Raw genomic sequence first — 27062 nt, forward strand, 5'->3', positions numbered from 1 at the left:
TCCAACCTATGTATTTCATGTATTCAATTTTTGTTGAATTATGTGGCCAGACTATAAAGTGGCCAATTATTTTATACATTTTTTTGTTAATATACACGTATATTGGAATAATAAATTCAGGTTACTAAGACTTACTATTGGAATTTTTATTTAGAATGATATTAACAGCAAAATGATCTGTTGATGTTCGTGTTCTTTGCATTCTCATGTGTTTTTCAGGTGTTTCTCTATGCTTGGATATATCTGTTTGCTCCATTTTATACATGTACATTGGTGTGACTGGAAGTTGCCTTCCCCGAGTTAATATCAAATACTTACTCATGTTTACTATAATCAAGTGTTCTGTGGCATTTAAATATCTTACGTTGTGCGTTCAAGTTCTAAGGTCTCCGATTTTTTTTCTCACACAATAATCATACAAAAAATTTGAAACTTCTGTCACTTTTCAACGTAATCTCGCTGCAGCCATACACATTTTTCACAACGTCAACGCCATGATTCCATGGCCGCTGCAAACGTTTCTGTAAAAGTCTGTTTTGACCACTGGAAAATCGCTGATGCAATAGCGGCACGACTGGTGGATGTGCGACCACGGAGAGTGTCTTTCATTGTTGGGAAAAGCCAAAAATCGGTAGGAGCCAGGTCAGGTGAGTAGGGAGCATGAGGAACCAATTCAAGGTTGACTTCACGAAGAAACTGCTGCGTCGCGTATGCCCGATGCGCTGGTGCATTGTCCTGGTGAAAGAGCACATGTGCAGCCTTTTCCAGCCGTTTTTCTCGCAGTGCTGGAAGGAGCTTGTTCTTCAAAACATCTTGGTAGGATGCACCTGTCACCATAGTGCCCTTTGGAACGCAGTGAGTAAGGATTACGCCATCGCTGTCCCAAAACATGGCTACCATCATTTTTTTCAGCACTGGCGCTTCGTTTCAGGATTGAAAAACGGCGTCCATGTCTCATCCATTGTCACAGTTGATGAAAAGAAAGTCCCATTCATGTTTTCATCACGTGTCAACATCCCCTGGCAAATTGCCATGCGCGCAGCCTTGTGGTCGTCCGCCAGCATTCGTGGCACCCACCTGGAGGACACTTTCCGCATTCACAGGTCTTCATGCAGGATTGTGTGCACAGATCCCACGGAAATGCCATCTTTGGAGGCGATGTTTTCCACACTCAATCAGCGATCCTCCAAAACAACTTTCTCAACTAGCTCGACCATGTTGTCAGACCGGCTGGTGTGAGGCCGAGATTGTTTTGGTTCGTTATCATACGACGTTCGGCCTTCTTTGAACTGTCGCACCCACGAACGCACATTTTTCACATTCATGACACCATCACCACATGTCTCACTCAACTGGCGATGAATTTCAATGGGTGTCGCACCACGCAAGCGGAGAAAACGAATGATTACTCGCTGTTCTTGTAACGAAAACGTCGCCATTTTAAGTATCAAAAACACTCCTCACACTCGCCGCCACCACTAGAGTTCTGTGTGCCGTACAGTGCTGCCATATCTGTCACAGATTCACAAAGAGTACACACGTATTTTAAACTAAACCGCATGTGTCTATCTGCTCCCAGTCCTGAAAAAAAAATCGGAGACCTTAGAACTTGTACGCCCCTCGTAGTTGGTGTAGGAAATGGACTGTGGATGACTGAAGAATCAGGATTTGATTCCTGAAGGGGGCAAAAGATTTTTCTCTTAGACACAGGATCCAGACTTGTTCTGGCATTTATCTGATGCCTATTTGGGGCCTCTTTCCCTAAGTGAAAGTCACTGAGGCCTGAAGCTCACCACTCACCTTCCTGTAGTGCTGAGAACAAGAATGCATGAAGTTATGAAATTTTTTTTGCAGCTGAATGTGGCAGTGCCTACTACATATTTAGGAGGTCCAGATTCAAGTATTTCCATAGAGACTGGCTACCTTGGCTGAAGTAATAAGGTTTCCCTTTGTCTTCAGGGAAATGCTAAGGTTCCTTAAAGTAGGACATAACTGCTTCATAATACTTCATTCTCAATCATTCTGCCATTTGATGTTGACAGAGCAGCATTAAATAAATCTGGAAGTAATGAAAAATTCTGAATAATGAAGTACAGAAACCATATTAGAGGTATGGCCCTCAATTATTACCCACCTGTGGGTATTAAAATATTTTTCAGTGAGGTATGTATTTTGAATTTACAGACGTTTGAGAAGCAGTGTGAAGAGTACTTGGCTAAGCTTCAGGGTCTTGCTGCGCTGAGTCAACAGATCACTTGTCGCACAAATGCTCCAGATGAGGTGGATGCTGTCCATTCGCGATGGGCTGGTGTCCATGATGTGGCAGTGCAGTGGGGCACCAGGCTTGAGAAACTTGTTGGAACATGGGAGGAATTTGAAAATGAGGCCAAGAAGATAGATACATGGATACAAGAAGGGCAGAAGGCAATTTTTGAGACACCTGTTAATCTGAGCACCCCAGATAAGGATAAGTTGGAGAAGGAACTGGTAAAACTGAAGGTGAATATATCGGCTAGAATTTAATGTTTTGCTGTCTTGATACCATACTCTTCAGCTATTCGTATATCTCAGTAACCATGCTGTGCATTATATAAAGTGTCACATTAAATTCATAACTCAGAAAAAAACATTGTTGGGCCGTTCTTTAAATTTGTGTGAATTATTTTTTTCAGACTCTCAACAAAGAGATATCTGAGAAACAGATGCAACTAATAACATTAACACAAGTTTCAGACAACATTTCTCAGGGTCTGGCAATGGAAAGTGGGACAGCAGTGAAGGGACAAGTTAATGAAATGAAAGCCAAAATCACAAAGCTGGCTGAGGATGTGAGGCAAAGACTTAATGCTGTATCAGATACCATATTGGCAAGGTCAGTAATTTGTTCACTATGCATTTATATCAAATGAATGGCATACCGATACATATCAGGGAATGAGGGACAAATTAAGAGGAAAAGTCAGTAAATAGGCCACAGATGGAGGTAAAACAGATATAATGGACATAATAGGTTTTCTGTATCACTAGGTAGCAGTACAATCCAGCTTCATGACAGTCTAGGTAGCAGACCCTCATGTGCATGTTTGGAGGCTGATTTCAGTAGTCATAATGGTGACTGCTTGAGGTTGTACTACTGAAGAGCAAAGTTCTGTTATGTTTTTTTTTGTAGATGAAAGCACTCCGTGTGAAGGATATTCATAAAGAAATGTTTCCTGTTTATGGTGGGAAGTGTTTGTTTGCATAACGCAGTTCACAACTGGGTTGAGAAATTCTCTCATTGATGTTCAGAAGTTGCAGATGATGCCCTACCAGGTTGCCCTCTTGAGATTGTGATAGGAGCAACTGTGCAGCAGGTGGAAGAGTTGATTCAAGCTGACAGGAGGATAATGATAGGCAGTGTAGCAGTTGCCCTGTGGTTTAGCATGTAGCCTAATGCATGATCGTTTGAAGTTCTGGAAAGTGTGCTTGTGATGGTTGCCCAGAGAACTGAAGGATCAAGAAAAAATGAACTGAATGGGTGTGTCCATGCAACATCTCTTACAGTATGCAGATAATGGAAAAGATCTGCTTAACAGGATTGTTACTGGGAATGAATCATGGGTGCATCACTACCAACCTGAATCAAAGCGTGCTTCAGTACCGTGGACCCACCCCAGTTCATCTTTGACCAAAAAAATGTTATGGTTATGAGTACACCAGGGACACACAGTAGTTGGTTGAAGCACTATGCTACAAGCCAGAAGGTTGTGCGTTCAAGTCCTGATGAGGTCATTGGATTTTTTCAGTTGACCTAATCCTTCCAGCCCTGGGGTCAACTCAGCCTCTAACAGAAATGAGTACCAGGAATTAATTAAATAATTTTCCTCGGGAGTAAAGTGCGGCTGGCGCGTAAGGCTGAGAACCTTACCGCCATCTTTAAGCCGATTGTCTAGATAATGTGGGACCCTCAATGTCTCACAACCCTATGGGCCTTCACGGCCTGTTACAGGGATAGCTTTACGTACTTTTACGAGTACACCATTAGCTGGGAACATTATGCTTGCAGTGTTTTGGGATTCTTAGGGAGTACTGTTAGCCCATTTTCAGTAGCATGGTGAAAGTGCAAATTCTGCATTGTACTGTGAAGTTTTGTTGAAGATTCTGGATGCAATTCACTGAAATTGTCCAGGCCAGCTGCATTTAATAAAAGGTAATCTGGTGTGATTTTTATCCAGGCATATACAGTCTTTGATATTGACTTGACTGAACCTATTCACACACACACGCACACACGCACACGCACACGCGCACGCACGCACGCACGCACGCACGCACGCACGCACGCACGCACGCACACACACACACACACACACACATATGCATTGATGGCTGTCCATGTTTTGTTTTTGCTCTGCATTCTGGCAAGAAAGTTACCAGCATTAAAATGTTTTCTTTCAGACAAGAATTTCAAGGGAAAATGGAAGACTTTGAGAACTGGATGGATCAGCTGCACACTGGTGTCGGCCAAGTAGATGAGGTAACCTTGGCTCAGGTTGACTCAGCACTTCAATCTGTTCATGCATTGCTACAGGAACATTCTGAGAAGCAGCCTGCATTCAATGCCATCTATGATGAAGTCAGGAAATTGAATTGCAGTAGTCCAGAAGAAGCATCATCAGTCAATGAATCATACTCAGAACTTGTGACGAAGTACCAGGTATATGCAAAACTGTATTTATCAAGACATATATATTTTATTATGTTATTATCAAGCATCTAGTGATTTCTTAAGTTTGTAACTTTTCTCAATACAAATTCTTTGCTAGAACATGCTTCTCTTCATATCTCAGACTAAGTTCCAGGATGTTCTTCTTTCCTTAGACCCATGCATCCTGTCTCGTTCATGTTCTTCTGTATTTGTACCCATAATTTTTAATGATAATTACAAAAGGGAGGTATAACTTGTGCCAAATACATGTGCTGCTGCACAGTGCTTGAAGTGGTGTGCTTTGAGCATCATGTTCTGCTTTCAACTAGTATACTTACATATTGTCTGCACAACCTGGGTACACATTTGTGTTCAGTTATATAAAGTATTTTATTTTATCAAAATGTTTTGAATATATTAACCGTCTTCATTCTATAATACATTCCNTATTATTATTATGTTTATAGTGGTCATTATCTGCACTGGCTTTGTTAGACATACTTATGTACAAACTTAAAGAGTTAAAATTACTATGAGAAAATTGTTATATGGTTTGTTATGCAATTGAAATTATTGTGCACTGCACTAATCTTAATAAAATGAAGACTAGTTTATACAATTTTGATGTTAGTGAGCAGTTCTGAGAATTGTCTGCTGGTTTTTTTGATGTATGTTCACTCTTTGGTTATTGTTGCTATTGTGTGGTGTTTTGTTTGATTCTGTACACCGGCTCTTATTCTAAGTTACTATGTAACTGGTGGTGTTGGTGTGGGGTTAAGTTAGCCTCTGTAACTCCCTCAACCTCATACTGACCTCATCAATCAGCATCTCCAAAACAGTGAGATTAATAAAAACAAACAGCATAACCTTGATGCTTCATTTGGATAGGAGCTTAGAAGAAGTGAAGAGAGTCAAATAAAACAACATAGAACAGCAACACAATAACCATAAAGTGTTGCGTGGAGAGGTACATGAGCAGAAAGGCCTTACAACTGTTCTTTGACATCAAAATTTAATAATGATATTAAGACTGGTTCATTGAATAGTAATTTAAATTATACAGCAACTCAGTAATAATTTTATCATAGTCATTCTAAATTTATAATTTTGTATGTAAATTTAGAAATAATCTAATGTGGGTATTGACCGATATCTAATATAATAACAGGAATTTCATGTAACCTGAAAATGACTGATATGGTTGAAACTAAGATATTGTATATAATTGATCACATTTCTGTACAAAGGTATTATATACATACTTTCAAGTTTTAGTGGCTAGGTGTGTGGTTAACTGGATTTATTGAAGGCTTGTAACTCGCAATTACAAATAATTATGACACTAATGCTAATCTACAGTCTGCACTAATTATTGCTTGGTTATAGTCCCCACAATGGAGATTCTTCTGCTTGTTGTATATAGCCTTGAGTTGGGCAACACAGAAAATATGTCAGCAACAGTTCTTCTACTGTTGTGTGGTTATTTCTTCCCTAGCAGTGGCTTACTTGTTTGATAACATCAGAGTGTGTTTACTGTGCCATTGCCTAGCAGCCTATGACATCACTTGTTAAGCTATTCGGTCATATTACAGTATGTATGTTAACAGAACATGGAAATTGACCAGCCTCCACTACTACATCCCCCCCATTCTTCCATCATCAGAGTTCTGTATTGCCGGTCTGTTCTTAACCACATTGCTTTTACTTTTAACATTACTTAGTAGTGCAAATGTCTGGAAAGTGTTCGTTGTGCTATGCCATCATGGCAGTGCTGCTATGAAGGAACATGCTGTGCCATACTGCACACATACTACCTTTGACAACTCAGAGAAATTCTGAAAACTTCGTCTCGACATATACCAGTGATGTGTTTAATTCACTTTACTAGTTCAGAGACTTGAGACTCACTAATACATGGTGGTTATGTCCCACTGTTTGCAAACAGCAAAACTCTGTGCTTGACTACAAACATTGTGATCCTAGCTATCGGTGTCATTGCCATATGTGAATACTTTTTATGATCATTAGTTGCTTCTTTTACTTCTCTGCCATGTGCTTATCACTTGTACCTTCAGATTTAACTGGCCTTCACTTACAAAGTACAAAATTGAGCAAAGATGACAAACTTAATTTGCAATCACTAGTTAGTGTGTTTTATGATGTCATGAGTGTATATATTTTCCAGATAGAGTTGTTTGTATATATTTTTTAATTTTTTTATTGCTGGTGGGGTGGGACGAAGTCCCTACTCTTGTTCAGATAGAGTTGTTTGTATATATTTTTTAATTTTTTTATTGCTGGTGGGGTGGGACGAAGTCCCTACTCTTGTTCAGATAGAGTTGTTTGTATATATTTTTTAATTTTTTTATTGCTGGTGGGGTGGGACGAAGTCCCTACTCTTGTTCAGATAGAGTTGTTTGTATATATTTTTTAATTTTTTTATTGCTGGTGGGGTGGGACGAAGTCCCTACTCTTGTTCAGATAGAGTTGTTTGTATATATTTTTTAATTTTTTTATTGCTGGTGGGGTGGGACGAAGTCCCTACTCTTGTTCAGATAGAGTTGTTTGTATATATTTTTTAATTTTTTTATTGCTGGTGGGGTGGGACGAAGTCCCTACTCTTGTTCAGATAGAGTTGTTTGTATATATTTTTTAATTTTTTTATTGCTGGTGGGGTGGGACGAAGTCCCTACTCTTGTTCAGATAGAGTTGTTTGTATATATTTTTTAATTTTTTTATTGCTGGTGGGGTGGGACGAAGTCCCTACTCTTGTTCAGATAGAGTTGTTTGTATATATTTTTTAATTTTTTTATTGCTGGTGGGGTGGGACGAAGTCCCTACTCTTGTTCAGATAGAGTTGTTTGTATATATTTTTTAATTTTTTTATTGCTGGTGGGGTGGGACGAAGTCCCTACTCTTGTTCAGATAGAGTTGTTTGTATATATTTTTTAATTTTTTTATTGCTGGTGGGGTGGGACGAAGTCCCTACTCTTGTTCAGATAGAGTTGTTTGTATATATTTTTTAATTTTTTTATTGCTGGTGGGGTGGGACGAAGTCCCTACTCTTGTTCAGATAGAGTTGTTTGTATATATTTTTTAATTTTTTTATTGCTGGTGGGGTGGGACGAAGTCCCTACTCTTGTTCCAGAGCTTTTTTCTTGAGAAAGTGAGCTGGTAGAGACGTTCTCAATGTGCTGCTGTGTAAAATAAGAAAGTTTTATTAGTTCCTTCTTATCTCCCATGAAGACCAGTAGTTTATAAACAGTTCTTAGTATCCACACCTCAATGCTCTTGTCAGCACTTATTCCCAGTATTTGTCCATTGACATGTGTTTCGAGTGAGTGATTCACTTCGAGGTGTCTGTATATGCCAGTAATAGGAGTTTCTCTACCAATGGACTCTGAAGCCTTAGGACCCATAAAAGTTGTCCCTGTGCTTAACTAATTAAGCATTATGCCATGAAGGCATATGGGGGAGTGGATGTACAGACCTGCATTATCTTGACCTTGGCACTAGCTGGAGGTGACTGGTCAGCTTCACACCCTGGCCGCTTTACCCACGGGGAAAGAACCTCTGGTACTCATTTGATAGGGGGTTGGGTGGACCCCAGAGCTGGTCTGGATGACATGGGGAAGAGTAAATTCTTGACCCTACAGGGACTTGAACTCTGACCCTTTGGTCACCCAGCCCTTAGCCAGTTGCTCTACTGACTGCACTATCCCTGCACCTTAGGACCCAGTTAACACTAATATGAACTGTATTTCCATTCTTTCTTTTGAAGTCATTTCCCCCTTTAATGCCCTTATTGCCAGCTGCTCAAATCAGCTGTTGTCATTTGGCATTTTCAATTCTGATACATTCAATATAAAATATCCTCATTATTGCTAGAAATGTAGTGTAATGTGGATCCATCTTGGTCCCCCAAGCTTTGACATCTGATTTAGTGTCCTTTTTTGCCTCTTCATTGTTTTTCCCTTTTCTTATATGCAACTTTCATCTTTTTTTTTATCCAGGAATATTAAAAAAAATACCTTATATTCTGGCATATAAGACAGTCCTTCAAGGTTGGAAAAAGTCCTTCAAAATGAGTGCTGTACATCACCTACCATAATTATTTCTAATAGAATCTCATGTTTGTTGTACATAGTTAACATAGAGATTGTAACAAAGAATAAGTTGTGAGATAATGTGACCACAGTTGCTGTAAGTACAGAGTCACCAGGCTGAATTTGATGCTGTGTGCCATTTGCAACAGTTGGCGTGAAAGTAAAAGTAAAGTAAAGGTATCCCTATAACAGGCCGTGGAGGCCCATAGGGTTGTGAGATGTTGAGGTTCCTACGTTTTCTAGACAATTGGCTTATAGATGGCGGCAAGGTTGTCAGCCCTACGTGCTGGTACTCATTTCTGTTAGAGGCTGAGTCAACCCCAGGGCCATAGTGCAGCTGGAAGGATTAGGTCAATTGAAAAAAATCCACTGACCTCATCGGGACTTGAACCCATGACCTTCCAGCTTGTAGCATAGTGCCTCAACCAGCTATGCTACTGCGTGCCCCCTGCAACAGTTGGTGTAGAATAAACAAACATCAGAGCCAAACAGTGATACATACATCATATTATAATCCAATATGCTCATATGTGGAATGTTAAGCATTAATTAACAGGTATTTTTGTTGTTGTGTTTTTATCCTGTTTGGATTTGTGCATGGAATAATGTTTGATGTTGATGGTTAAATAAAAGGTTAATATCTCTATGAACTAAGAAATCTCAAATTACATCTTCGTCATAATAACAACAAGTCTAAGTTGTAAAATAATATTTCACTTAAGATTTTGAGAGTGCCGTAAGTGATATGAATTGTAATTTTAATATTGTATTATTTTATAGGATCTTGAAGATACTCTGCAAGAAAAAAAGCGTGCCCTTGAAAAGTGGTCTGATCTTTTGAGTTGGTATGCAGATACTAGTGGCCAGTTGAACCATATAAAATATCAACTTGAGAGTCAGAAGCTACAGCCTGAAGATGTGGAACGTGTCGCAGAAGAGCTGGAAGTGATAAATCTGAAGACTGCATCATGGACAGATGTAGCTTCTATTATAGATGGTGTTAGTCAGCAGAGTGGTACTTACATCAGAGACACAGCAACTGGAAAACGTGTTACTGCTGTTGCTTTGTTGCATGAACTAGAGACTAAAGTGAATGTGCTGCAAGCACAACTCTCAAATAAAAGAGAAGTTCTTGAAGAGGTTGGTGCACGTTGGGCACAGTTTCAACGCGTTCAGGAGAATTTATCTGAGGGACTACTTTCAATGCAGGGTACATTACATGAAACTGTCATGGAAGTGGACACGTGTGGTAAGTTAGAACAAGCTGGTAAGATCATAGCCGGACTGCTGGAGGAGCATAAACTAAAGCAGGGTGCCAAGGATGAATTACACAGGTTAGGAAAGTTACTAATGGAGGAGGATCAGAGTAACATGTCTGAAGTACAAACCATTTTGGCTTCTCTTGATGCTAACTGGGAGAAGGTGAGTGAAATGCTAAAGGAACAGAAGGTTAAATCCTTGGAAATGAGTACTGCATGGAAACATTTTTGTGATGCAAAGGAGAAAGTGTATTCTGGGATTACTGATGCTGAGAAGTTGTACGAGTTAGTACAAGAGGTTCCCAGTGATCTGACTGAAGCAGCTCTTAGTCATGACAAGACTAAGAAGGCTCTGGAACTTCTGAAGAAAGCTAAATTATCACTTGATGTAATGGACAACAAAGCACAGATACTTCTGAAGCAGGCAGAACCTATTTCTGGATTCAACAGTGCTGTGATAGGAGAAGAGCTCACAGAAGCTCATAATGCATGGCAAAATGCTTATGATACCTTGACAAAAAAAGTGCAGGTGTTAGAGGCTCAGCTAATTGTTTGGAAGCAGATTGATGAATCAAAGAATGAACTTGTGCAATGGCTTGGAGAAACAAGTGATGCACTGTTGAATGCTTCTCAGGACTTATCAGATGTTGAAAGTGGACAGTCTAAGTTGAATAGATACAAAGATGAACTACCAGCATTTTATAACTTGAAGACCAGCCTGATATCTAAAACAGCTCAGCTTGTGAAATTAAATGATGGAAAACAGATCCCAACTCTAGAATCTCTGAACAAATTACTGGAAGATGAATTTGCTCATGTGAAGAGCATAGCTGATAAGCTGGAGGACATTACATGCGCTGTTGGAGAACAGGAGAGGAGTGTTCGAGACGATATGAAGAACGCTAGTGATACCATCACGAAAATCAGAGAAGCAGTTATTGCATGTGATGATCTGACAGGTGAAAATTCCAAAATCCTAGAACGGTTGAAAAACTGTCAGGCATTGAAAAATGAGCTACAGAATTTTAGTTCCAATCTGGAACTACTGAAGAAGAAAATTGAAGAAATGAAATCAAGTTTTCCAGCATTTGGCGATTCAGGACTTTCAAAGGAGCTTAGCAGCCTCCAGATAAGATATGATGGCGTTTCATCCCATGCTAATAAAACAGAGTCAACACTGCTGGCATTTTTAAATAAATATCACATGGAAAAGTTTGGTGCTTTACAAAGAGGCGTGGCAGCACACAAAGAAAAAGTGGCTTGGTGTTTACCTGAAGCAGGAAGTGACAGGTACAATTTAGAAGTAAAGGTTTCATCCCTTCAAGATGTAGAAGTTGGTCTGATGGACTGTGAGACTAAGAAAACAGACCTTGATGTGTCATTGGACCTACTCCAGAATGTAGAGACTCCTGAAAAGATAAAAGAATTGCAGTTGGAAAGAGACAAATTGGTAACTGAATTAGAGAGTCTTAAAAACAGCTATTTAAACACAAAACAGCTGTTGGAACACAATATCAGTTTGTGGCAGAAGTATGAACTCATGTCTGAAAATGTTGCATCCTGGTTGAAAGAAACTGAAGGCAAAGTTCGTACAGAGAGTGTGATCCAACTGAATTTGTCTACAATTGATGACAAGATTAAGGAGATGGAATCTTTCCAAAAACAGGTGAAAGACTTTGAACCAGAAATTAAAGATATTTCCATTTTAGGAGAAGAGATAATGAAAGAAAATCCTGAATCTCGTGTTGGTCATTATGTTGGTCATCTAGTCTCCAGGTATCATGGAGTTGTCAAGTTTGCAGCAATGTACATGGAGCGTCTTACATCACTTAACAAGACCAAAGACATGTACAAAGCTTCAGTGATAGATGTTGAAAACTGGTTAGCTGAAGCTAATGGTAAACTTCAGTCATTTGACGACCTGCTATCTGGAGGTGCTAAGCCTATGCATGTGTATCAAGTGAAGCTAGAAGAGCTGAAAACATTTGCAGGGGAGAGAGAAAGGGGTCAGACTTTGTTGAATAAAGCTGTAGAAACAGGTGAAACACTTCTCTCTGGTATAACACCAGACAATCGTGAGACAGTACGTGGTGAGTTGAGAAAATTGAGAGATGCATCTGAGTCTTTAATTGACAAAGCAAATGCTTTACACAAACGTGTTGAAGGATTTATGATGCAAAGATCATCCTTTGAAGACAGTTATGGTCAAGTAAGCAAGTGGTTGTCAGAGGCTGAAGCTAAAATCGGTAGCAAAATGGATCTGAAAGCAACATTACAAGATAAGAAGACTGCAATGCATGGTTACAGAACTCTGGCTCAAGATGTTAACACACACAAAAGTATTATGAAACAATTGCAAGAGAAACTAGGAGCACTCTCAGACTCAGAGGCCACTACAAAATTTAACAGCATACTTGCCTCTTATGAAGACTTATCCAAGAATGTTGAGGAGAGGATTGTAGTGGCTGAGAGACATGTTTCTGACCATGAAACATATCTTCAAGCTCTTGAGAAGTCCCGGGACTGGCTCAGCACTTTATCTGCAGAGGCTGCTGCTGTTACAGATGAAATGACATTAGAAAAAGAAGGTGCTGATGCAAAACTTGCCATCATTGAAAATTTGCTCCATCACAAAGTAGAGGGAGATCAGCTTATTGAAACTTGTCACAAACAGCTTCAAACTGTACTAGAACAGACAAACATATCAGGCCAACCAAGGTTACTGAAAGAATTTGAGGATCAGAAGAAAGCGTGGGAAGTATTTTTGGCACGTTGCAGTGATGCACAAACCAAATTATGTCAACTTTGTAGCCGTTGGACCGAATTTGAAGAAATTGTTGATGATCTCATAACTTGGACAAAACAGAAAGAATCACAGGTGAAAGATCAGAGTCTCAGGAGCACTCAGGATGCAAAGCAAGCCCATCTTGACAAGTTGAGGTCTATTGAAGAAGAAATCTTTGCAAAGGGTGAGGAGTTCAGCAAAGCATCTGAACAGAGTCAAGCTATTGAAGGAGAGTCAGAATTGTCAGTGAAGATGTCTCATTTGATAACACGCTATCAGGCCCTCAAGAATCTTACCAGGGTAAGAGACTTTGTAAACAGACATAGAAACACACAGTTTAAAGTGATAAACCAGAAAATAAGTAAACTGGTATACATTTTATAATAGAAATTTAGATTTAATATAAAATTGGATTTAAAAATGTTATGAATTTCTAGGATAATACATTTCTCAAGTATTTGATTATATAATTTGAATTTATTTAGCATGAAGTTGAAATTGTGAAGGTTTATGAGTTTTGCACTGAAATAGGACTTCAATTCAATTCAATTCAATTCAATTTATTTTGTTCAACAGATCTACATTTGGCGATGGCGCCACCAGATATAGAACACGTCAAAGGCCTAGTTACAATAAAATTAATCCAGAGGACAACGTCATTAAGATATTACAACATATCCACAACCATTGTTGCAATAACTGATGATACAATGCTATAACTAAACACAGCATGCATATAACACTCGGACTGCAACTTATTATCATAACAAAATACATATCAACATTGTCAATAACAGAGCAAAGTCATATCCAAAGAGTTATGGGCATCTTACAATAAAAGTTTAAAAATGACTAGTGTAGTTTTATTTATCTGTAATTAGCACAATTATCCCTTGTTTTCCATTCATAATACTCACCTAAAGAATAAAAAGAGCCCACCTGCAATTAAATAATTAAATAGAACATGCATGTAACACTTGCACTGCTACTTATTATCATAATGAAATACATATTAACATTGTCTATAACAGTAAAATCATAACTAAAGAAGTATAGGTATCCTACAATAGTAGTTTTAAAAATGACTAGTGTTCACTTCACTTCACTTCATCTTAAATTCCACAGATCCTTTCAGGTCACACACGCCACAGGATACAGAACATGTCAAAATACACAATAAACACATGCATAACAATGGACCCATCAACATGCAATACAGCCACAGTACAAAATTCGTACATAAAACACTCAAACATGATCAAATTTATGCAGATATATGCTTATCATTGTCACAATCATAAATTAATACAAAAGACCTAAATACCCAATTCAACAGTCCAAATATAATACATTTAATCAGGACTTAAAAATTAAAATATACAGTATAATAAAAATTCAGTATATACAATCAGTCATTTCATAGCAAGAACCTTAAAATTTGAAAACTATTAATTAACATGTAACAGTAATATATGTCTGTCAGTAATCAATTAATTTTTGTATATTTGTGTTTTTCCATATTACTACTAGTATGAAATGATTGCCTTTGGGCATTAAATCTAGATAGAATTATAAATAACAGTTCATTATGAAGGATGTGATCTTCTGGGTGTTAGCAGTTTCTAATATTTGTATTAACTGTAAAAATAGTCCTAATGGATTGTCAGGTTCTGTTATTTATATTGAAATGATAGACTTAAAAACTCAGTGCCTGTATCTTCTGCAGCTGAAAATTAATTTCGATCATTTTCTCTTTAGGAGGCAATATCAAGATACGAACAATATGTCAAAGAGCACACGAGTTTCAATGATGATCACAGTGCATTCTTGGGATGGCTGTCTCAGGTTGAAGAAGAACTCAAGGAACTCAGCCAGATAGTTGGGGACTTGGCTGTCTTACAGGTACATCTGTAGTTGAGGAAGCTAGTTGAAGAAGATGCCATATGTAATACTGTCACAGAACATTCCATGGCTAAGAGGACAGTGTTGATACGACCCATAATTTGGAAAATATTCAAAGAACAAACAACAATCAATTCAACAATCATTTGAGAATTTTACACTTTGTAAAAAACACCTCTTTGTCTTGTGCAACTGTTTGTGATGTACAAGGGTTGGATAAAAAGTAGTGGCAACACTGCTGTAACATGAAAGATGCGCATCAGGTGTCACAAGTGCCATCTATAGCTGATAGCAGAAGTTCAGTTGAAGTCATGCAATAAGTGGCTCTGGTTGTGTTTCATTGAGTTACATTATGCATTGTCTTCAAGTGCAGGAGTCCAGTTCAAGCGCCTTAACAACATGTTTACGAAAGAACAACAATGCTCCTGGATAAAAATTGAAGTTGCATGAGGTCGTAGTGCACAAAACTGTTATCAGGGACTGCGAGAAGCATGTGGTGATGCTGCTTTGCCATATCGCACAGTGGCACGATGGGTGAAATTGTTACATGAAGGGAGGGATGCCATTCAGGAAAGCCATCGTTTAGGATGACCCCACGTTGACAACCACACAATTCAGCTTCTTGCTTCTTTGCTGGATGCTGATCATCGATGGGCTGTGCGAGAGTTAGCTGCTGAGGTAGGGATATGTTACAAAACCATGCTCCACATTCTGCACGATATTCTTGGATACTGCAAAATTGCAGTGTGTTGGGTACCCCATATAATGTCCTAGGTGCAACAATGGCAATGTTATGCAATTGCACAGGACTTGTTGGACTGGTACCAGAGGGAAGGTGAGGACTTCCTTGGGAGGATCGTCACTCTGGATGAAACTTGGGCTCACTCATACGAACCGCACTTGAAGCGACAATCAAATGAGTGTTAGCATCCTGGCTCTCCTTGTCCAAAGAAAGTGCGCCCTACACAGAGTAATGTGAAGGCGATGTTCATTTTGGCATATGACATAGATGGAGTGATACTGCACCACACTGTACCTCAACAACAGACAGTAAACGCTGCCTACTACTGCAATTTCCTGTGTAATCATCTTCGTCCAGCACTCAGGAGAAAGTGACGACACTTGTTGGCAACGAACCCTATCATCCTTCATGACAGTGCAAGGGCTTATACTGCTGACGCTGTCAAGGATCTCCTTTGCCGCTGGTGATGGGAGAAACTGCAACATCCGCCGTACTCACCCGATATGAGTCCGTGTGATTATGATCTCTTTGCCAAAATGAAAACACCACGGTGAGGGACATGATACAACACAAGAGAGGAGATTATTAGTGCTGTAGGGTGGTCACTGCTGAACATCAAGAGAAGTGGTGTACGACGCCTTCCACAAATTTGGCATAAGGTGGTACACATGGGGGGGGGGGTTATATTGAAGGAATGTAAGTGTGTTTACCTCGGGTAATAAAGTAATTTCAGAACTATAGAGGTGTTGCCACTACTTTTTATCTGACCTATGTATGTGGATGTAATTTTTATCATTAAGACTGATCATCTATATAAATAGAAATATGAACACACAGAGTGATTTTTGTATTACAAATAATTTAGTGCGCTCTTGAGGATGACAGATATGAAGAATGGGGTTTAAGTGGGAGTGATAGATATTAACACTTTCTGGCATCTGTGCTGAATGAACAGAGCCCTGGAGATGTAGGTGATCACTGTACTCTTATGAAACTTTTTTTAGGAGCGACAGAAGAAAATTCGGGAATTATCGGATGTGAGGTCAAGAGAAAGTTCTAGATTTGATGCATTGATAGACGCTGGAGAGAAGCTTTACACTCATACATCTCCAGATGGAAGAGAAATCATTAGGCAACAACTCAGGTATTCCAGGCTTTAATATCTGATTCAGTACTTAGACTGTAAATAGGCAGTTTCATAACCATGTGTTGTACAAGATATCACTGAGATGTATTTTAAAATGCTCATCACATGGCTGAATGAGTGAAAAATATTAACATTATCAGACATCTGCATTATATTACATTTGATAAGGATATTTCTTATAATGTTTGAACAGTGCAGCATATCAGCTGAGTGTTATTAGAGGTGTCTACTGTGTGTAAAACTTACAGTCTTATTGCAGGACCCTTCGCACTGTATGGGATAATTTTTCTGATGACCTGCAAGCTGCAACACATAAACTTGAGCAATGTTTGATGCAGTTTGCTGAGTTTACATTGTCTCAAGAGCAACTGACCAAATGGCTCAGAGATGTGGAGAATGCTATGACTCAGCATACTGAGCTCAAGTCTTCCCTGCAAGAGAAACGCGCACAGCTCCAGGTAATTGCTCATGTCATTCCACGTGTGTAAACTAAGGAGCCAGCATTAGACGTGGTTGTGGATAGTAAACTGATGATATTGTACTGTACTTTCAGAACCATAAAATTATGCATCAAGAAATCATGTCTCATCAGCAGCTTGTTGAATCAGTTTGTGATAAAGCACAGCAACTAGTTGACCAGACACAGGACAAGTCCCTTAACACCTATCTTCAGTCTATTAAACAGCTTTTTCAAAATATTGTCATGAAATCACAGGTAATAAGAAAGACATAAATTAGTAGATTATTCGTTGTAATTACTGTGTGTTGGTATTTGTAAGAATACTTGAGAATTTTTCATGATTTGTCTGTGCTGATGAGTAAATGATGTAGTTAATTTAATTTCATTTATTCACCTTCCATAAATCCTGTTGAGAGTACATTCTTGTGCGGATGTGGAGATCATCCTAGTTACAGTCACAACTAAGAATTACAGTTGTCATCCAGTAGCATACACATTTGTAATACAATATTGATAAACATATACAATATAATAAAATAAGTTAATTTTAGTAATAAGAGCAATGGCAAACCCTATACATATATGGATTACTTCGTTGTATCCTTTCATTTTCTAGGATCTCCTAGATAATCTGGAAGAATGTGTTCAAAAACACAGCCACTTCAGTACATTATGTAAAACCTTCCAAGATTGGCTAAGTGCAGAACAAGACAGTTTACATTACTGTGATGATGTTACTGGAGAGAAGGGTGATATCAGCAAACGGATAAACTCTGTTAAGGTAATATTTAAGTGAACATGTGGTAAAAATTTTCACATTACATCAGTTCAGTAGAGCTCTCCAACATGCATATAACTTCTGTTAAGGTTATATTTGATGGAATATCTTGTGGGGATGGTTATCTTATGCAATATGGAAGAACATTGGATTTAGAAGGTTACATTCATAACAAAATGTTGAGCAAAATTTCTGTTCTGTGCAGTTGAAAGCTCTTTACTTAGGTAGACTCTAAAGGATTCTGATGATGGTTAATAACACTCAGAATTACTGGGGTTTTGAACTTTTTCATCCTGTATTCTAGAAACTATAAAATGTGACATTTTGGAAGCTGGATCTATTTCCATCCTGAGGTGATTCAGGGGGAGGTAGACGCCTACTCAGGTGGGTCCCTTAGAAAGAGCTAACCTCAATCATTGGGCAGCAGCCCCTGTCAGATTCACACAGCTGTTTAATCACCTGAGACAAGGCAGGAGATAGCAAGAAAATATGCAATAAAAATCGTGATAGAGCACTCACATGCGTGGAACTAAGATAGAAAAGGAGGTAGAAATTTGTGCTACAAACCTAGCCAACAGAACAAAGTGCATGATAACACTGTTGCAGTTGATGGAATTTATTCCTAATTTTGCTTATGTGTTATATGACTGAGGACAATGTGTATCATAAAAATGGTGTCAAGGGTTTAGTTCTTGGCATTTAACTTACAGATGTTCACATACGTTAAAACTTTGATGTATAAGGCAGTTACAGTTGATTTGTTGGCTGCTTTCCACTGTTGAGAAAGTTGGATCAAGCACTGTGACTGGTGTTTGGAAGGTGTATGGTATAGATTGAAGACAAACTTCATGAGTGATGTTCTTATACATATTAAATAAAGTTTTGGTTTACAAAATAAATGGTATTGTAGTTTAGTTTGGTTTTAGTCATGACTACAATATAAAGAAAACAGAAAATCCTGGAAAGAATGACTAAAAAATTGAAGAAGTTAGTTAGGACTTAGAAAATAAATATATTATGAATACTTCTTAAAAATTGCTAGGAAGGTTTTTACATTGTGTACAAGTTTTACAAACTGATTAAAGTATCTAGTACATGAAGTTGCTCATAATGAGTTAAGTGTTCCTAAAAATGACATTTCTCCATGAAACTTCCTTGTATGTATTCATTTATATTATATATAGGAATATGTGTTACAGATGCTGAAAGACAATGAAAACCAAGGAAACAGTCAACTGACACAACTGCAAGAGCTGTGTAAGGTGGTCAGCAAAAGTACAGCCCCTAAAGGCATTGAAATTCTGGAAAGAGAAGTTGAAGATTTGGAATCTAGTTTGAAAGAATATCTGTCAAGAGTTGGTCAGTAAATTTAAAAGCAGATCATAAAGTACTGTATCCTGGGATGTAATTTCATGTAGTTCGGTAGAAATTCACTGATATTTCCAAGGAATAGACGACCTTTGTCTTCAGGGAAGAAGCATGAGCTGAGCAAGAAACCAGCAAGAAGTTGGTGACAAGAAGAGTGTTGCCTGCTGGTTTCTCGTTTGTTCCACTATTCGAGCCTGAAGTTGGAGGCAGTGAGTTCCTCCAAAATATCATTGAACTTCTATCAGATTATACAGTATTACATCCTAGAAGTAGTCACAGTTGTGAGAACCTTATTTCAGCAGGATTAAGTATGTAACACCACAACCTTCACATGAATAGAAATGTTTCCAGTACTTAACAAAATGGTGGGTTTGTATGAGGTCCCAATTTGCTGCTGCTGATTCATTTGATAATGTATATGTGTGTGCACGGGGGGGGGGGATATAGTAATTAATTGTATGGGGGTTTTATCATCAAGATTTGTACTTGCAATGAACTCACCATATCATTTAAAAATATGTTATCAAGATGTAATTGACTGAACAAGCTGGTTTAGAAGTAACACTGTAGCCTTGTATTTTGGAGGTGCTTGGTTTAATCTCAGCTGGTATAAGGGATATTCTGACTGATGTTTACCACTGTTTTCCTCAGTCTTTCCAGTAAAATGCCATGGTTGTACGTTGATTAGGCCAGGACCTGTTCTTTCTGGTTCCCTTTCAGTTCGTCATTCAGTCATCACCTTACCATCAAGAAATATGTTCTTGATACTGAAAATATTATCAAATAAGTCATGAAAAAATACACATGATTTTCAAAGCAATTACTTATGTTCTGTAGGGTTCATTATGGGTAGTATATTTGTGGAAGCTAATGATATATGTCCAGTTGGTACACAATAATACATCACACTAGGACCTATTTCTTAAAAAAAAATATATGCACATACACACACACACACACACACACGTGATATTTTCTTCCTACATAAAAGGCACATGTATCTGATATTACTGGAGGGGTACTGTTCTCACAAGAAATAAAACATTAAACTTAAGGAAAATTAAAAATCCACCTTCAGTTTCCCCCACGTTTTTGTTAACAAATTTATTTTTTGCCTTTTATGAAAGAAGGTGGCTATTACACCACACTGCATACTTCCAGAAGGAAGCTTGGCCATTGCTAATGATGCAGATTTTCATGATTTAGTTTGGCAGTGGCATGCAATGAATTATATCTTAGGCAGGCAATGGTAGTATTTCCCCTGGTAATTTCCATTAATCATATTGTCATCTACTGGTATTTTCCGATTCCTAGTACCTTAAGGTTAAGATTTCCAAATTTAAAAATTGACTTGAAAATTGAACAGTTTTTTACAGATTGGTTTTACAGTTTTGATTATGGCTATTCAATACAACATTTTTGTATAACATATAATCGTAAACAGTATTTTATTAGAGAGTTAATAGGCAATACTGACACATTTCTTAGTCAAGAAATCATTTCCTATGAGCAATGATTTTGCATCTGAGTTGTTTTCAGTACATTGACATTCAGAAGATTAAAAATGATGTATATATATATTATTGCTGTATAAATGCACTTCATAATGTGTTTTAATATCTTGTATTCTTAAATTATATAATTATATCGAATACTGTGTTATTAGTTCAAATACTTACCATATTTCTAGATGCTGTTGAGTCAAAACTGGAAGCAGCACTGAAGCAGTGGCTAGAATTTGAAGATCAGCTAGATAAACACACAAAGTGGTTCCGTACAACAGAAACTGCCTTCAGGGACCAACAACTTCAAGCAACACTGCCTCAGAAAGAAGCACAGCTGGAAGGTTTCAAGGGGAAAAGAGACCTTATTACAGCAAAGGAGAAGGAAATTGATGACTTTGTGGATTCCTCACATTCATTACTGAATTATAGTGGAGCAGACAGAATCAAACCACTTATTTCACAAATCAGTAACAGGTGTGATAACTACTTTGGAATATGTAGTATGTATTTATAAGCAGGAGATTGGAGTACAGAACTATAAGGTATATTTTGGACTCTATCCATTGTCTGGTATATATAAGACAAAATATCACTCCCAATGATGGAACCTGTTGTCATGTGTTTATAGGCTGTTCTCTACTGACCAGGGTTTGTCCAGTGATTGAGACTAGCTCTTTCTAATGGGCCCAACTGGGTAGGTCTATCTTGGCCCCATCCACCTGAGGGCGGAGACAGATCCAGTCCCCGAAAAGTTGTGGTTTTTTTGTCTTATATATATACCAGACAATGGATAGAGTCCAAAATATACCTTATAGTTCTGTACAGCATACACCATCATCAGAATCCTTTAAAGTCTATCTAGTAGACTGGAGGTTTACAAATTGTAATTTAAAATATTGTGACGTATTTGCACTATGCAGGACACCCCATCCCCCGCCAGCTTTGCTGTAACAGCATCGGAGCGCTGTCACTGCTACGGTAACAGGCCCGTCAACACTCCACCCCCCCCCTCAGTGACGTAACAGCACTTACCACTGTGACGTAACAGGGGACACCGCTGTAACACGAGGCAATGGAATGGTGTAAAAAGCTGGCTGAGCAGTATGTGACCAGAGAGTGTGTGATCAGGAGTGACACAGTGTGGATTGTGAAGTTGCCGAGAGCAGTGGACGTAATGGTGATACTGCCGATGGCAGTAATTGTAATTGTGAATTGTGTGTGTGAGAGTGAGTCTTCAATAAATGCGCTTTATTCAATACGGCGTAAAGTTATTTGTCGCGTGACATGCCCAACACATGACAATTTGGTGTCAGAAGTGGTTTACGAACTTAAACATGCCTCAACGAATAGTTGAATTTATGAGTACGTTGAGTCTAATCCTGCAAAAAGAAAAATGGACACACAACAGATGTTGGAACTCCTGCTAAAAAAATTGAGGGCCAACAAAGAGGAAATCACGGAAAAATTAGATGCCAACCAAGCTAAGATGGAGGCCGGCCATAAAGAGTTGCTGTCCAGATTGGAGGCTGACAGACAGGCCGAGTGTAGAGCACTGAAGGAAATGATGAAAATGATGGGCATCAGCAGCAAGGAGATGGTGGCCAAAACCAAAGTGGAAAGAGATATTGAGACGATGGCCTGCCAAGAAACAACAGAGGCGTGTCTAGAAGAGGAAAAGCTGACCTCAGTGGACAGAAAACCTGAGGCGGCAGAACGAGAAGCCCCCAACGAAGATGCCATAGTGAAACCGGTCAAAGGACGGAAGGGGAGGCATAGGGCTAACAAGCTGCAGGGTGACGTGGAGAGCCGAAGAAACTGACCTGAGGAGATTGTGGATCCTGGATGAAGTTGGCTGCCGCCTGCAGGAAGATGCCCCATCATGCAAAAGTGGCATGGCACAAGAGGAACATCTTCAGGAAAATTATGACCCATGGAAATTGTGGACCGCAGAAAGAAGTAACTGCAGCCATAAGGAAGATTACATGCTATGCAGGACACAGGCATTATGAACAAAGCAATGGCAATATGGTTCAAGGAATCCCAAAAGAACGGATGCTTGGGAGGAGATATCAAACGAGACCTGAATGCAAAAATTGAATTAAGGACCCAGGTGGCAAGCGGCTGCTATGTGAGAGAAAGGAGAGAGCAACTGCGATCAGTATCGGAGGGTGCAGCTCAAGACATCTATCACCTCTGAGAAAAATAGGACCGGCCTATAAGACTCTCAAGAAGATGCTAGAGCTGGAAACTGTGAAGCGAGCAGTAGGAATTTCCAGTAGGTTACCGAAAATGAAGAAATGGAACTTGTGGAGGGGTCAACCCCCTCCAAAACGGAAAAAGATACTTCAAGCAGAGGAGGAGCCAGTAATGTAGAAGTAGACATAACAGGGGACACTGCTGTAACACGAGGCAACAGGGAATGGTATAAAAAGCCGGCTGAGCAATATGTGACCAGAGAGTGACACAGTGCGGATCATGAAGTCGCCGAGTGCAGTGGATGTAATTGTGATACTGCCGATGGCAGTAATTGTAATTGTGAATTGTGTGAGTGTGAGAGCGAGTGTTCAATAAATTCGCTTTATTCAATATGGCATAAAGTTATTTGTCATGTGACACACCCAACATGTGACAATATTATTAAAAAATGTCTTAAATGAACTATCAACATTTTGTCTTTTATGTGTATCTGTGATAACTTTTGTATAAATTTTATGATTTTAAAATGCATCATAATAAAGATAAGTTCTGAATATTTTTGACAATACTTTATTATTTCAGGTACCAATTGTTACATGTTTTAAGTAAAGAGGTCATTAATCGGTGGCAAGGCTTGGTGGATGATCATCGTGTGTATGAAGATAAATTCCAGGAAGTAGTAGCCTGGCTTGGACCCCTTGAAGAAAACCTGTCAGCTCTGAGGGAAGAGGGTTCAACCAATAACATGGAAGCAAAGTCAAATAGACTGCATGTACTTTTGTCAGAACGAGAGCAAGCCACTCACAAATTGACCAGTCTCACAGCATTGGGAGAACGACTCTTCCCAGATACAGCAGCTCAGGGCAGAGAAAAGATACGACAAGACCTGCGGGAAGTGAGAGACAGGTAAGAGTTTGTACAAATCTAGCTGTTGAGATATTTTATGCATGAATTCTGAAGTTCTGTTAGTAATTATCAATGATGAGCCTTTTTTCTCAGGGGAGCCTTTGTAGATACAACAGAACCCTCGTATTGACTCTATGAGTTGACTCTCTGCAGTAGAATGGTTGTTTCAGCTGTATATGTAGCTGCCGTTTGAAGGAAATAACCTCACCAGACAAGTGTGGGGAGGGGGTGGGGAAGAGAGAGCAAGAGGGGTTTGGTATGAGAAGGACTGGAAGAGGGATGGAGGGAGACAGTTGAGGAGGTGGGAAATGGAGTAACCATGTTGAGTGAGCAATTGTTCGAATAAACCACATCAGTAAGTTAGTTACAGAGCACAGCAGTATGCTAATTGGTCTTAGTTGAATTAGAATCTCTTGTTTCTCTTGTGTGTTATCTAGATGGGACCAGCTGGAAGAAGGAATCAAGGAACAGCAAAAGAGGCAGGATGCTCAGTCTTTGCAGTGGAGCAGCTACCAGGAGACCTTACAGCAAACACTGGCCTGGCTTGATGCCATGGAGAAGACTCTTCAGCAAGATCCTGCTGGCTCTTGGGCATCTACACAAGAAGTGCGCTCCAAACTACTTAAACATAAGGTAACAAATATTGTACTCTTCAGACTTTTAAGCAAAGCAACTGGAATGTGGAAAATTATTTGAATTGTAGAAAATCCAAGTAATTGAGAGTAGGTGGGCTGATGCTTCATAGGACCTTGCTGTCTCCATGTTAATGGTAAAGACATTTTCATGAAGATGGAAGCAGCTAGATTCTCTAGAATGTTGTAAAACTAACCAATCACAGTGTGGTATTATTATCAAAGAATGGAAACCGTTTCTTACAAGCCACTGTGAAAGCCTGAAGATTTATATTTCTGTAGTAAGCTTCAAAGTGCATGCACCTCCTGCAGTGGTCAGGGATTTTGTGAAAGCAGCAATTATGAAAATATAAATTCTCTATAAAGCAATAAGAAAGTGGTTAAAATTTATCTGAATACTTGGATTTTCCCAAGGCCTCCATGCTACGCTAGTATTATAAAAGCTTTTGGCATTGAGTTAATACTGTTTTAATGATCATGGTTACAGAGTTAGAAATCTACAAAGGTGTTCCAAATCATCAGCATTTTAATACTATGAAATACATGGTCTTGTTACAGAAATGAGTAATGTAACATGTCATAAAAATGCATGTAACTTTTCCTGGTGTCTTTTTTTGTAGATTTTCGGTCCCAAGTAAATCCGTTTCTTTACTTATTTCTGTGACAACCCCAAAGAAATAAAGTGATTGAAATGAGCTTTCATTTCAAGCACATAATTACATTGTAAGAAGTTATATCGTTGTACAGGTATCCCTCAATTTATGAAAGTAATTTCTTCCATGAACTGTTCATAATGTGAAAATTCATGAATCAAAAATGGAATTTCCATATAGTTTGCATGTGGAAGTCTCTGAACTTTCAACCATAAGTTATTTGTTATACTGAAAATGATGTTCGTTAAATGATAAATAGGTTAAAATTAACATGCTTTGTTATAGTGAAAATTTATAAATTGAGTTTTCGTAAAATGATGGATTCTGTTAATTATCCTTGAGATATCCCAGGTTTATGTTTTCAAGCATAACAGAAAGCCTGGAGTGTCATTATGTAATATAATTATTTCAGTACACCATAAATGGTATTATATTTTACACTGACATTAAGGGTATTATGAGAAGGACTGTTCTGAGGTAGATGGGAGTGGTGCAGTATGCATAGAAGCAAGGAGTTACACAGAGGAGAACATCATAGTCTGGGCAGTACTATGGACTCTTTCTTTTGATTCACTTGCCTCTTGCATCTCACAGTCATCTGAACATTCACACTACCTTGTTGGGCTTTCCATCTTTTCTATTGGGCGTATGTATTCAGGAAGTGTCTTTCTGATAGGCAAAGAAGAGTTTGAGATTTTACTGTTTATCATGCCTTCTGTGCAGTTATCTGCAGATGATACTTCTCAACAGCCATCTCTGTTTCATACAGTCTATAATGCAGAGAATTTCCTTTATTTCCTACTTTACAGTATGAGACGGAGTTTCAGAGAAACACCTCTGAAAGATGAAAGAATATCTTTTAATAGTAGTACTTTGTTTTCTATTTAACAGCACAAGTTGATAAGCACTGGTCAGTAAGATCTGCTCCTCCATTGGGTTTTTATACTTAGTGATTGATTGAAGTTTTATAATTTTCTTTAGGTCACCTGCTACTCTTGCCATTTCTGCATTTTCTATCATACTCAGTAGTATCCTTATCTTTCAATTGCAAGAACATTACCTTCCCCCCTCTGGAATGCCACTGCCTCTGTGTTTTTCAGTTTTCTTTTTCCTGTAACTGAGGACATATATTTTCTGGTCATATTGGCTGTACTATATGTATAATCTGTAATATGAGAAATAAGGTTATATGCTAGCTGTGGGGGTATGTGAAAATTGTCAGCAGTCAGTCTATATCTCTTGCCCAGGAAGGATATCAGAAGTGTCATCACAACTTATGAGAATGCAGAAGAACTCTATTGCTTCTCGAGTTTGGTAGCCATCTCAGTGTATTTTATGATTGACAACACATACCCACTTTTAGACCCACACAACATGTACATTTTTCCCAAATCCAGATCTCTCTAGTGGAATGTATAGTACCTAACCAAACACTCGTTTTTAGTGATGTCTTCCTGAGACCTTAACTCCACATTTGTTCTCCAGGTTTTTGAATATCTGCCATATTTTATTTAGCTTTGTGTCAGGATGGTTTTCTTGATCATATATTTAGTTATGGGGAAATGCAAGTATTGTTTCCACAGATCTGTGGTATGACAGTGTTTGCATGAAGAAGGGAACAGAAACGAGTGGATTTTGTGACAAGTAAAATTGCTGATCTGGCATGTTTTCAGTACTGTGTAAAATTACATATGCCAGAAGTACACATTCCTGCACTGGATGCCCTTGTGTAGTTGTACCTGCCTGGATTTGTTTGGAGTGATCAGCATGTCTGTTAGTGATATGATACAACTAATGCATCATGTAGAAAGAGGATGAGAAATTGCAGTGGCTTGGGATAATCAGGGAAGCAATTTAGTGGGATCCTTCCTTATTACAATATTTATTAGAATCTTATATAACTCCATGTACATTTAAAATTTGGACTTGAATTTCA

The 27062-nt window shown here is 38.6% G+C and overlaps 1 protein-coding gene across 4 annotated transcripts in view; it reads left to right on the forward strand.

Annotated features, from left to right (window-relative positions):
• Positions 1-27062, forward strand: part of LOC111873382 (nesprin-1) — a 410258-nt gene that overhangs the window by 123162 nt on the left and 260034 nt on the right. For all 4 annotated transcript variants that reach the window (XM_023868043.2, XM_023868044.2, XM_023868046.2 and 1 more), the window contains exons 29-41: positions 2185-2499; positions 2673-2872; positions 4438-4696; positions 9574-13137; positions 14596-14739; positions 16486-16625; positions 16888-17086; positions 17182-17343; positions 17705-17869; positions 19066-19225; positions 20925-21213; positions 23518-23841; positions 24279-24474. In XM_023868043.2, coding sequence (XP_023723811.1) covers positions 2185-2499; positions 2673-2872; positions 4438-4696; positions 9574-13137; positions 14596-14739; positions 16486-16625; positions 16888-17086; positions 17182-17343; positions 17705-17869; positions 19066-19225; positions 20925-21213; positions 23518-23841; positions 24279-24474 — 6117 coding nt within the window. The remainder of the gene's footprint in view (positions 1-2184; positions 2500-2672; positions 2873-4437; positions 4697-9573; positions 13138-14595; positions 14740-16485; positions 16626-16887; positions 17087-17181; positions 17344-17704; positions 17870-19065; positions 19226-20924; positions 21214-23517; positions 23842-24278; positions 24475-27062) is intronic.

This window comes from Cryptotermes secundus, unplaced genomic scaffold (assembly GCF_002891405.2).
Source record: "Cryptotermes secundus unplaced genomic scaffold, Csec_1.0 scaffold22, whole genome shotgun sequence".
Lineage (NCBI taxonomy): Eukaryota > Metazoa > Arthropoda > Insecta > Blattodea > Kalotermitidae > Cryptotermes > Cryptotermes secundus.